Source organism: Mesocricetus auratus, unplaced genomic scaffold (assembly GCF_017639785.1).
Source record: "Mesocricetus auratus isolate SY011 unplaced genomic scaffold, BCM_Maur_2.0 Super-Scaffold_100038, whole genome shotgun sequence".
In the NCBI taxonomy this organism is placed as follows: domain Eukaryota; kingdom Metazoa; phylum Chordata; class Mammalia; order Rodentia; family Cricetidae; genus Mesocricetus; species Mesocricetus auratus.
The window spans coordinates 4,189,875-4,200,491 of record NW_024429216.1 but is presented as its reverse complement, the minus strand read 5'-3'; the positions used below and the strand labels follow the sequence as shown (position 1 = coordinate 4,200,491).

At 41.7% G+C, this 10,617-nt stretch overlaps 1 protein-coding gene across 1 annotated transcript; it reads right to left on the bottom strand.

Moving 5' to 3' along the window:
• Positions 1-4,237: 4,237 nt before the first annotated feature.
• LOC101831816 (pregnancy-specific glycoprotein 22-like) lies at positions 4,238-10,286 on the bottom strand. Its single transcript, XM_040734241.1, has 4 exons — positions 10,082-10,286; positions 6,919-7,278; positions 5,397-5,756; positions 4,238-4,509 (listed from the first exon to the last, which is right to left on the bottom strand). Exons 1-4 carry the CDS (start codon positions 10,284-10,286, stop codon positions 4,238-4,240), a joined length of 1,197 nt encoding a protein of 398 aa, XP_040590175.1.
• Positions 10,287-10,617: the final 331 nt, after the last annotated feature.

Genomic DNA, 10,617 nt, shown 5'->3' with positions numbered 1-10,617 from the left:
ATGCTTAATCAGGCCACAACTCCTGCATATCACTCTAGGACAGAGTGTAGAAGCTGTCTGTGCTATGACTGGACTACTTATAGTTTACAACAACTGGATCCTCCATGCTCCTTGTCACTTACAGTACAATGAACTACCTCACATGGTGAGAAATGTTCCACCACTGCTAAAAGACTATGAAATATCTGACCTTTCCTTTCTTCTGTGTGTCAGGAGAAGACTTCTGAATGACGTTGCCCAGAAATGCAGGGTGTTCTTAGAAGAGGCTCTTCAACATCCCTCCATGATCACTCTCTTAGCAGCTATTAGTCATTCTCTCATTCTCCCTAGCTCTCTTGTGTTCACTTTACAGTGACAAACTTCCTCCAACTAGGCCACACCTACCCAAACAATGCCACACCTCCTAGTAGTGAAACTCCCTAATGGCCAAGCATTCAAACATGTGAGTTTATGTGGGACATTCCTATACATACTACCAAGCATCCATTGTTTGCTGCATTTGATTAGTTTTGGATTTCTTTGGTAGCCTCTATATATGTAAAGACAGCATCTTTAATGTATAACTAAAGCTACAGTTGTCTGTGGAAACAAACATGTGTTTTTAGAATAAAACTAGATAATTGAATTGGTTTAGGAACTCAGCCATTATAGGTTCTCCTCTAGAATCCAAAAATCACTATCCATGTACAGTTTGCAATTCAGAACCATTAATGACTGCCCTCCTTCTGAGCAACCGGAAGTCCAATAACAGTTTTTGGTTATCTCCAAGGGATAATTGTCACTCTTGCACATACAGCGATATCTTGCCATGCTGGTCATTGCTATGGTTTGTAGGAACCACAACAGGGTAGGACAATTGAATGTTTTCCCCTGTTGCCAGCTTGCATAGAATCTTCAGGTGCTATGAGGTCTAGTCCTGAGAAAAGAGCTTTTTACATCATAACAGCACACACACGGAGTGCAAGAGTCAGCATCATGCCCACTGCATGTATTTCTTTTTTTTTGGCATTTTTATTTTTTAGTATTTATTTTTAAGTTTAAATTTAGATTAGAAACAATGTTGCTTCACAAGTCAGTTCCAGGTCCCTCTCTGTTTCCCTCCCCTCCTCCCATGCCCTCCCCCCCAGTTACCCCCCAATATCCCCTAATTTCCCCAGGGAGGGTGAGGCCCTCATGGGGGTGTCCACAGTCTGTCATTTCATCCAGGGCAGGGCCCAGACCCTCCCCCAAGAGTTCAGGGTGAGAGTGCATCTCACATTGTTGGATGGGAGTCCAAAGTCCACGTGTATACTCGAGATGAATACTGATCTACTGCCCAAGGCTCAATAGATTACCTAGGCCTCCTAGGCCTCCTTACTGACACCCCCATTCAGCAGGTCTTTATCAGTCCCACCACTGCATGTATTTCATAGTTAATACCTTACTATTTTCATGGGACTGCTGACTCTGAGAACATGTTAATCTCTGACTATTGTATCTGCTGTTGGGACACTTTTGGTCCTGTTTGATTGCTGGAATCAAAATCAATATGATAGTTATTGGTTCATATTATTATATTTTATTTTGTCATGTTTTATTATCTCTTAGTCTTATTCTTCTCTAAAGTGAAAGAATGGAATGTCATTGTAGGGGATGTGGAAAGGAACAGGGAAGTGTTAAGAAAGGAGAAAATATAAACAGTATATATTGTATGAGAAAAGAATCTATTTTCAATGAAAGAAAAAGGCTCATTTTTCAAAGTGATTGATGACCTTGACCACCTTTAATTAGATTAACTCTGTTTTTAAAAGCATATATTATTAACACTAGAAATAAAACTTGAGATCTTGTTGACAATTTTTTAGATTAGTAAAATTCTCAAGGTTACTCAATAGTGATGGGAGTAATTGTACAGTAATCTACAACGACTACCTAGAAGCCCATAACCTACATAGATGGAAGCAGGAAGAAACACAAAACTGATTTCATAAATAACTCACAAGACTGAAACAATAAAGAAATTTGGCAAAAGTTAACCAAGTTTATTAATGAAAACAGATAAGTTAGGGGTAGAAATGGGTGAGTGCATTAGGGGCACATATGAAAAATCACTTCCAAATTGTTGCTCAGTGGGGACAGTGACAGATTTTCCTCTAAGACCAGGGTCAACACAAGGATGCTGTGTTGGCTGTTTTTCTTCAGTATTCTCTTACATGTCCCAGACAGAAAAATTAGGCAACCCTACAAATAAAAGTTGCCCAATTAATTGACTGTAAAATAGATCTTCACATGACATGAACTTTTTTTGAAAATTGTAAGGATTCTACAGAAGTTTCTGGAAGAGGTGACTGAACATACTACCTACCTGAGCTCTACTACTGTAAACATCTATTGTACACAAACCACTAGATGTCCTCTTTTGTCACATGGATAGAGAAGCTAAGTAACAAGGAAGACTCAAATGGGGCACATGTATCACCCTGGGAAGAATAAATAGACAATGCTTTGTGGATGGATGGAGGTATAAGGGCGTGGTAACAGGAGAAAACACATGGGGGAAGGTGGGATGGAAGAAGAGAGTACTTGGAGTATTGACTGGAATAGTGGGGTATTTGGAGATCAATGTGGAAACCTACTACAGTGGAAAATCCCTGAAGTCTAAGAGTGACCCTAGTTAAGATTCCTAGTAGTGAGGCATAAGTGGCCTAAACCAGCCATTTTGTACAACCACAGAAGACTTCTAGCAGTGGTAGTGGGACACCAATCCAGGCAAAAAACATTGGACCTACAATCTGTCCTTCCTTAAATATGTACTGGGGTAATGGCAGAAAAAAATTTGTGGTATTAGTCAATCAATGACTGGTCTAAATTGAAACTCATGCCGTGATAGGGAGCCCAGAACAGATCCTTCCTGGATGACCAGGAACCAGAAGCTGGACAGTACAGAATTGAATATAGAGCCAAACATGACTAGAAAAAATATTTGCCTGGAATGAAATGATTAATAATGATATTCTGTTATACTAGTAGATCAGTGTACAGTCTAATAATCATCAGAGGCAACATATAGGAACAATTGCAGAGACATGCAGCCATACACTTGACAGCACCAGGGGAAACCCAAGGAATAAGGGAAGGATGGATTGTAGGAACCAGAGCAGTCAAGGTCACCATGCAAATATGGAACAAAGAAACAATTAAGCATGGCTTGTAGAGGATCACAGAGATTGAAGTGATAATCAGAGACCTGATATAGGTTTGAGCTAGGGCTTCAAAAACTAAGCTCTGGTAATGTATATGGGTATTTTGTGGAAATCCTAACAGTTGAAGTCAGGGACATATCTGAGTCTTTTGCCTGCCCTTTGTACCCTTTTATTCCTATTTGGTTAACTCTTCTAGCTCCAATATGAGGGATTATGCAAGTCTCATGTTACGCCATGTTCTGTAGATATCCTTGCGAGACTTGGTCATTTTTTGAAGGGAAACAGAAGAGGAGGATGTCTGAAGTAGAGGGGAAGTAAGTTTAGGGAGGGGAGGAGGGATGAGAAACTGTGCTTGACATGCAATATATGAGAGGATAATTAAAAAGGAAAGTAATACATATTAACAGGAAAAAACACTCATGTGCAAGACGCCAATGTGTATGCCCCTTTCAGGATGAAAAGAGTATGATCTGCCCTTATATGAAAGATGTTACACCTGTGCATCAAGCAAACTGTGGATAAAAGCTATTTATAAACTAGCTTCGTCCACAGTGAAGCATGGACAGACCTTTCTCCTGTCACTCCTCATCACCTTACAGGAAAGAATCATGTTCAGGCAGCACTGGAATTAGGTAAGTTAGTTAAACAAGGAATGTATTTGGTCAAATGAGAGGATGTTTTTTCTTAATGAAAACAATGCACCATTTTATCAGCAGACTCAGAGCATCCAAAAGTTTGATGGAACCTGAGACTAGTACCCATGAATTCTGAGGGATAAGTATATATTTGAATCACAACCTAAGATCGTAAAGCCTTTGAATTTTTTGTTTACAATATTGATGTCTTTATTTTCCTTTTATGACAACCTCACTCTTTATCCTGGTCTTCCCTTGTTCATACCATGATTCCCAACATCATATGCATGAGTCACCATACCGACTGCACCTGAGTAGTAATTAATCCTTTGTACTACATAACTTTAGTCCATTTTGCATCTCATTGATACAGAAATGCCCCCACTGTGCTGTATGATGGAAGGAGAGGTCACTCACTCTTCATGGCCAGGAAACTGGGAGACTGGTCTTCAAACTGAATCGGTTAGAGACCTCACACTGATACTCTCCTGCATCCTCACTCTGGACAGGATCTATTTTGAGCCCACACTTTGTCGGGGACAGAGTCATCCTCTCCGTGATCTGCAGATTCTTCTTACCAAAGATCCAGCGAATGGAGGTATCAGTGTCAGGTGAAATGCAGGTGAAGATCACAGATGTACCTCCTGTGACTGTGGTATCAGTGATTTGCACAAAGGGCTGTGTCACATCCTCTATGAGGAAACAGAGGAGGGTACCAAATTACAGTAGTTCAGAGAATTCAAACAGGACATGTTAAGGATCATTGTTGTGTTTGTGAGTTAAGCTTAGTTATGAGCAATGGTCTGTACTTGAGATGGGGAGCTGCTCTTATCAGCAGCATCTGTTACTATTTACCTACAGAAGAAAATCCCCTGAGATGAAGGAGGAATCTTGAGTAGCTGCCTACTCTCTTTATTCCCTTAGTACCTTGACCTTCTGCCTATGAAGTTTCATAAAACAATCAGAACAATAGTCTAATGGCCCAGACACCTGTCCAATGAGCCTCAGGCAAAGGATATGCACAGATGACCTACGTACCTGCAGCTGTCATGGCATTACACAGCTGATTCCACACTCTGTGGGATAGTCAGGCCCATGACTTAGACAGTGAGTAAAACCATATTCCCTGTTGGCTCTGACATGAACTCTAAATAAGCAGGGACAAAATACTCCCTAATGTCACCATGAGTCCAGCCTGGGTCAAAGTTTTGGAGTCAGGGTTTCCTGGTCATGTCTGTGATGACCCAAATGTTTAAAGAGCCAGAGAATCCCTGACACCCACATAGTCTTTCTGGGGCCATGTTCATTGATAGAACTCTAAGTATCTGGGCTGAAAACTGACATCCTGGGGCTGAGTTTATCCAACACGGGTTCTCCTACCTGCAGGTAAAGACAGATGAGAGGATTTGATCTACTACTGATTATCTACCCAATGTGTGTCCTGCAGTAGTGACCCGGACTCCAATGTGGGGGCACAGTGTAATGGGAGAGAGAGCAGGTACAACCCAGTCATCACAGTTTAGTGTATGAAGTGGGATAAGCCACACCCCACAGGTGGAGACCATAGAGAGATACTTACTCTTTATATAAAATTCCACGTATGCTTTTTCAACATTGAAATCTTTGTTTATAAATGACAATGTGTAGATTCCTGAATCTTTCTCTGTGACATCATGGAGCATCAGAGATCCATTACTGTACACCATCCCTCTTTTTCTGTGTGCAGGTCCCCATGAGATGGAATTCATGTCTCTTCTGTATTCTACAATTTCATTTACCGGGGTCCCATGCTTTGATTTGTACCAGGAAAAGGATTGCAGGTCTTCTGGAAGATTTTGAACTTGGAGAAGTATGCTTTCCCCTTCAGCAGGATACTGAGGCACAGGTTGAATTATGAGTTGGGAAGAAGTGAGAAGGTTACAGAACAGAGAAAGGGAAGCTGGGAGAAAAAAAAAGAGAAAAAAGCCATCACATGAGTATAATTGTTCTTGGTGAAAAGATGGTAACCTCCATCCTGAGCAGATGGATTTGTCATTCAATCTAGAGCTTAAGGTGTGTGTGTGTGTGTGTGTGTGTGTGTGTGTGTGTGTGTGTCCCACAGCCCCTGAAAGTGTCATGTCATCTTCATGGAACTCTACCCTTGTGTATTATTAATATGGCTACTACATCTCTACACTCTGTCAGATACTACACATCCTCATGTACATGGAGGGTTGAGATTATACCTTTTCTGTACTCAACAGACCTGAAACATTCATTTTCTCAGTTTTCCTTAAGTTTCTTTTGAGATAACACTCAATATCTGATGTCACCTAACACATGCACTGCTTCTCACTCAAGTTGCCCATTGTATTAGGACTCTGTGGTAGCTGGGAGCAATCATATTATCAAGGCATATTTCAGTCTTTAAAAGGCTTGGATACTAGACTGGCAGGTTTTATATCACATTGACACAAGCTACAGTCGGTTTTTAACAGAAGGCCTCAGTTGAAAACTCCCCCACCAGATTGTTCATTAAAAAAATGGAATTGATGTAAACAGATTCATAACAATACAGGCAGTTCAAACTCTGAGCTAGGAGTCCTGGGTGATATAAGAGAGCTGGTTGAGCAAGCAAGAAGAGAAAACCAATAGGAGGCACTCCTCCATACTCTCTGTACCAGTTCCTGGATTTTATTTATGAAACTCTTAGTTTGGAGATAATAAATATCACAGTTTGGCATGGAGATTCTAAAACCATTGTTACCTATTACCTTGAGAGGATGAAACAGTAGAGCACTAGAAAAAGGATCCCCTTGGACACTTTAGTCAAGTCTTGGAAGATGACAAGATTCATGGTTCCCTATTATAGAGCCCAAAGAGACTGGGCTGACTCTGACATATTAAGCTGAGCTACTTTCCATCAAGGTCTTCCCTGATACAGATGGAGTCAGAGATATAAGCTGATCTGTGGACGTTTGTGTCTACCATGGTGCTGAGCACTAAGTGCTCAAACCTCCAGCTGCAGATGCAGTGTAGAGGGAAGTTAAGGTAGGCCAGCCATGACAGCCTTGTGTGTCTCATCCCCACTCAGCACTGAACAACCACAGAGAATCACTTACTCTCCACCTGGAGCTGCACTTGTGTATCTTCTCTTCTCATATCTGTCCTCAGAATCCGTAAGGTGTACAATCCGGGGTCTTTTTGAATGACACCGTGAATCAGCAGAGATCCATCACTGTGTAACATCTCTCTGCCACTGTATGCAGGCCCCCACACCGCTGATTTTCCATGGGATATAATTTGGGCAGCCACAATGTTCTTGAACTCAGTCTTTCCTTTGAACCAGACAAAGCCTAAAATATTCTCAGGGGGATTGTGAATGACTAGAAGAACACTTCCTCCTTCAGTAACACTGGGTGGCACTGATTCAATAGTGAACTTGACCGATGTACCAAGGTTCCCACACTTCCAAAGGAAAGCTGAAGGGGAATAGAGAGATCCATCTAAATTAGGACTTTTGCATCTAGCAGGAGACCCTGTGTCCTGAGCATCTGTACCCATTGTTAAGCCTAGGTGTGTGGGTGTCTTCCTGTCCTACTTGGGTAGAAGTCTTCACATGACCTTAGGCTCTCAGTATCTCCACCCTTGTCATTTCCACTATATGGCTTTCTCTCCTCAGTTGTCAACATTTCCCTGGCTTACTGAATCAGATCCCTGCTCACATGTAGAGTGGATTGGTGTTGGAGTGATGCCTGACCAACCTCATCCATTACAGACACCGTGTCTTCAATCTCTGACTTTGTTGATATTATGTTCCTCTTTGGGTTGAAGCCACCACCTGAATTTACCTTCTACCTTTCTTTATTTTTAGTTCACTCAAACTGGGACATCATAAGAACCCTGGATTGTCTTGTATTTTAAAAAATCTTAGAAAAAAATCTCAGATACATGTGGAGACTGATTGAATGGGTGATGTCCCAGAACAATGTATGCCCATGGATTTATTTAAAAACTCATAGGTTTAGGGTACATTACTGGATCATTCCATTTGCTTTGATTTTTATACTTGTTTACATATTATACATGTGTGTGAGTAGTTTAGAGGCTAATATAATATGTGGGTGTGGGTCCAGCACAAAATACTTTGGTGGAGGCCAGAGGACTTCCGTTCATTGGTCTCACCTTCTCAGACAATGAAGCGAATACCTATATCCATTGGACTATATCAGTGATCCAAACAATCTTGATTTTTTTAAAATTTGGGCTCTCAAGCTGAGAGCTTCAGTCTTCAGATTACTGTGGCCATGCCTACTAAATTTGTGTAAGAATAATTTCTCTCCCACCCTACTGTTTAACATTCAATGAGTGCATTCTAATGCTGAGCTTCTTTCTCTCACTCTGTACCTTCTCCCCTACAAACACTGAAACTCCATTCACGTCGTTGTGTCATTCAGGAGACTCCAGACAGTATGTCAGTCCTCTCCTCTCACACACTATAAACTCCTGGTCTGCTCGTCTGTGAGAAGAAGCCCCTGAAATGTGGAATACACATTTCAGGAGTACAGATTGGGCCTCCATGTCTCAGCAAACTGATCCAGTATCCCTCTGAGATAATTCTGCTCCAGCACAGCTACAAAGGTCTGTTGTCCTTTCCCATCGGATACTTGCCTTTCACAGCACATCCAAGAGTCTCATCAGCTGAGGGAGGGTCTGTGTTCAAAGCACTACTCTGCCCCTCCAGTATCAGTGCTGGCCCATGTTCCTTTCCCATTTTCTCTTGATCTTTCTGCCCTCTACAATACAGAGTAATAGTCAAAAGTGATGACCATCCCTGTAACATGAGATAATAGCAGTGGACCCTGGAACTGCACTCTGATGTGTCCTGGCCTAGGTTTGTCAGCATCCAAAATGGGAAATCTGTACTACTGTGTGAGAAAGAAGCCCATCTGTGTACCCAGTCTTCTCTGTGTTTTCAACAGTCTGGAAACATGGAATTTGCTCCCAGCAGGAAGGTGACAAAACTGCCTTTGAGGCTCCAACAGGGCAAAATGAGTGATGTTTGTGGAGAAGAACAAATCTGTTTTCACTGGAGTCACCAGCAGACTGGGTTCTAACCAAAGTCAAAGGCCCATGATGTGTCAGGAATCTCACATCTTGGGTATATTGGAGAGGTGACCTGATTCCTTCAAGATTTTTCAAGACCAGGCTCCCACTTCCTCTGTTTGTTGAGCTGTGTAGTGGGTCTGTCCATGTACTCCATGATATTTCTAAGATGCCTTGTACCTTTATATTGTTGATTCTCCTTAGATATCATGCATTTCCCAAAGGAAACTCACAAAGTGGAAACAGAACATGATCTCCTGGAACTGTAGGAGACATATTCGAAAACAAGTAGGTCTGAGAATGCTGTTGACCAGGATTTCCAAGTTTGTAAAAACAGGGGTAGAACCAGGTGACTATTAAGTTCCTGGTTCCAGAAAATACTTCTCTGCCAGTTCATTGTGTGTCCTGATGATGCCTCTGTTGATAAATGGGAGAACTAAAGATCATGTCTGGGAAGATGTCAAATCAACTGAGCCTATAGTTCCCCAAGTGAATTCCCAAAGTTGGAACCAAAAGACAAGCAATTGCCAGAAGCTGTGTCCTTAATCCCTCTCCTTGGTGACCATGACCTTCATGTGAAATCTCATCTGCTCAACAAGACAGGCAGTTAATGACCTGGCCACCTGTTTACCTTGCTCCAGTGCTGACTCTTTGAAGAATATGACCAAATTCTGTAGCCTAAGCAAGTCTCCCGTGACAGTACCCTGTCAGGTTCCATACAAGACTTGGACTACTAGGGAGCACTGTTCCCTGATATCAGGAAGTCATACTACAACACTTATAAAATTCCTCCCATGGACACCTGGGTTCAATTGTGGGACAGAGATCTGGAGGGAAGACATCCTGGTACTCACAGCTCTGGGAGGATCACATGTTTTCCTCAGCTATGTACAATGTTAATTCCCCCAGAGCCTTTGTCAAGGAAACTTTCCTGGTAAGAATCATAAGAGTATAGACAGAGGCTGATATCCTTGGCTGAGTTACCCACCATGAATCCTACTATGTGCAAGGTGAAGTCTAATGAAGGATTCTGATCTACTGCCATTATTCTACACCATAGATGTCCTCAAACTCCAACATGGAAGCACAATGCATAGGGAAGGTAGGCACAGACCTCTCTTCTGTATATGTCCAATGAAATGAACTTCAGGCAGCTCACAGATTTAACAACTCACTTACCCTGCACATGGAGATACATGGATGTTGTTGATATGATTTTTCCATTTCTATTATAGGTCCGTAAGGTATAGAATCCCGCATCATTTTGGTTGACAGTTTTGAGCAACAAAGATCCATTGCGACATATTGTCTCTCGACCACTGTGCACAGTCCCTGGCTGACTTAAATTCTTGTCCAGTGCATATATTGCAATTTCTTGTTTCATATTTCTTACCCCTTTGAACCAGGCTAAGCTTGTAATATTCTCAGGCAGATCATGGACAAGGAAAAGGACGTTATCTCCTTCAGCAACTAGGCGTGGTACTAATTCAGTGGTCACATGAGCAGTGGTGGACAGGTGACAGGAGGTTAAAAGGCAGGCTAGAAGGGAATTGAGAAAACCATTAATATTAATATTAATATTAAAATGGTATAATCATCACTCAGCTTTGGTATTTGAGTAGGGATGTTCCCATTCTCTTTGCAAACATGAACAACATGACTTCCATTGACATAGTGTTTGAGTGTATCATTAACTCTCTCAGGAATTCCTGCTC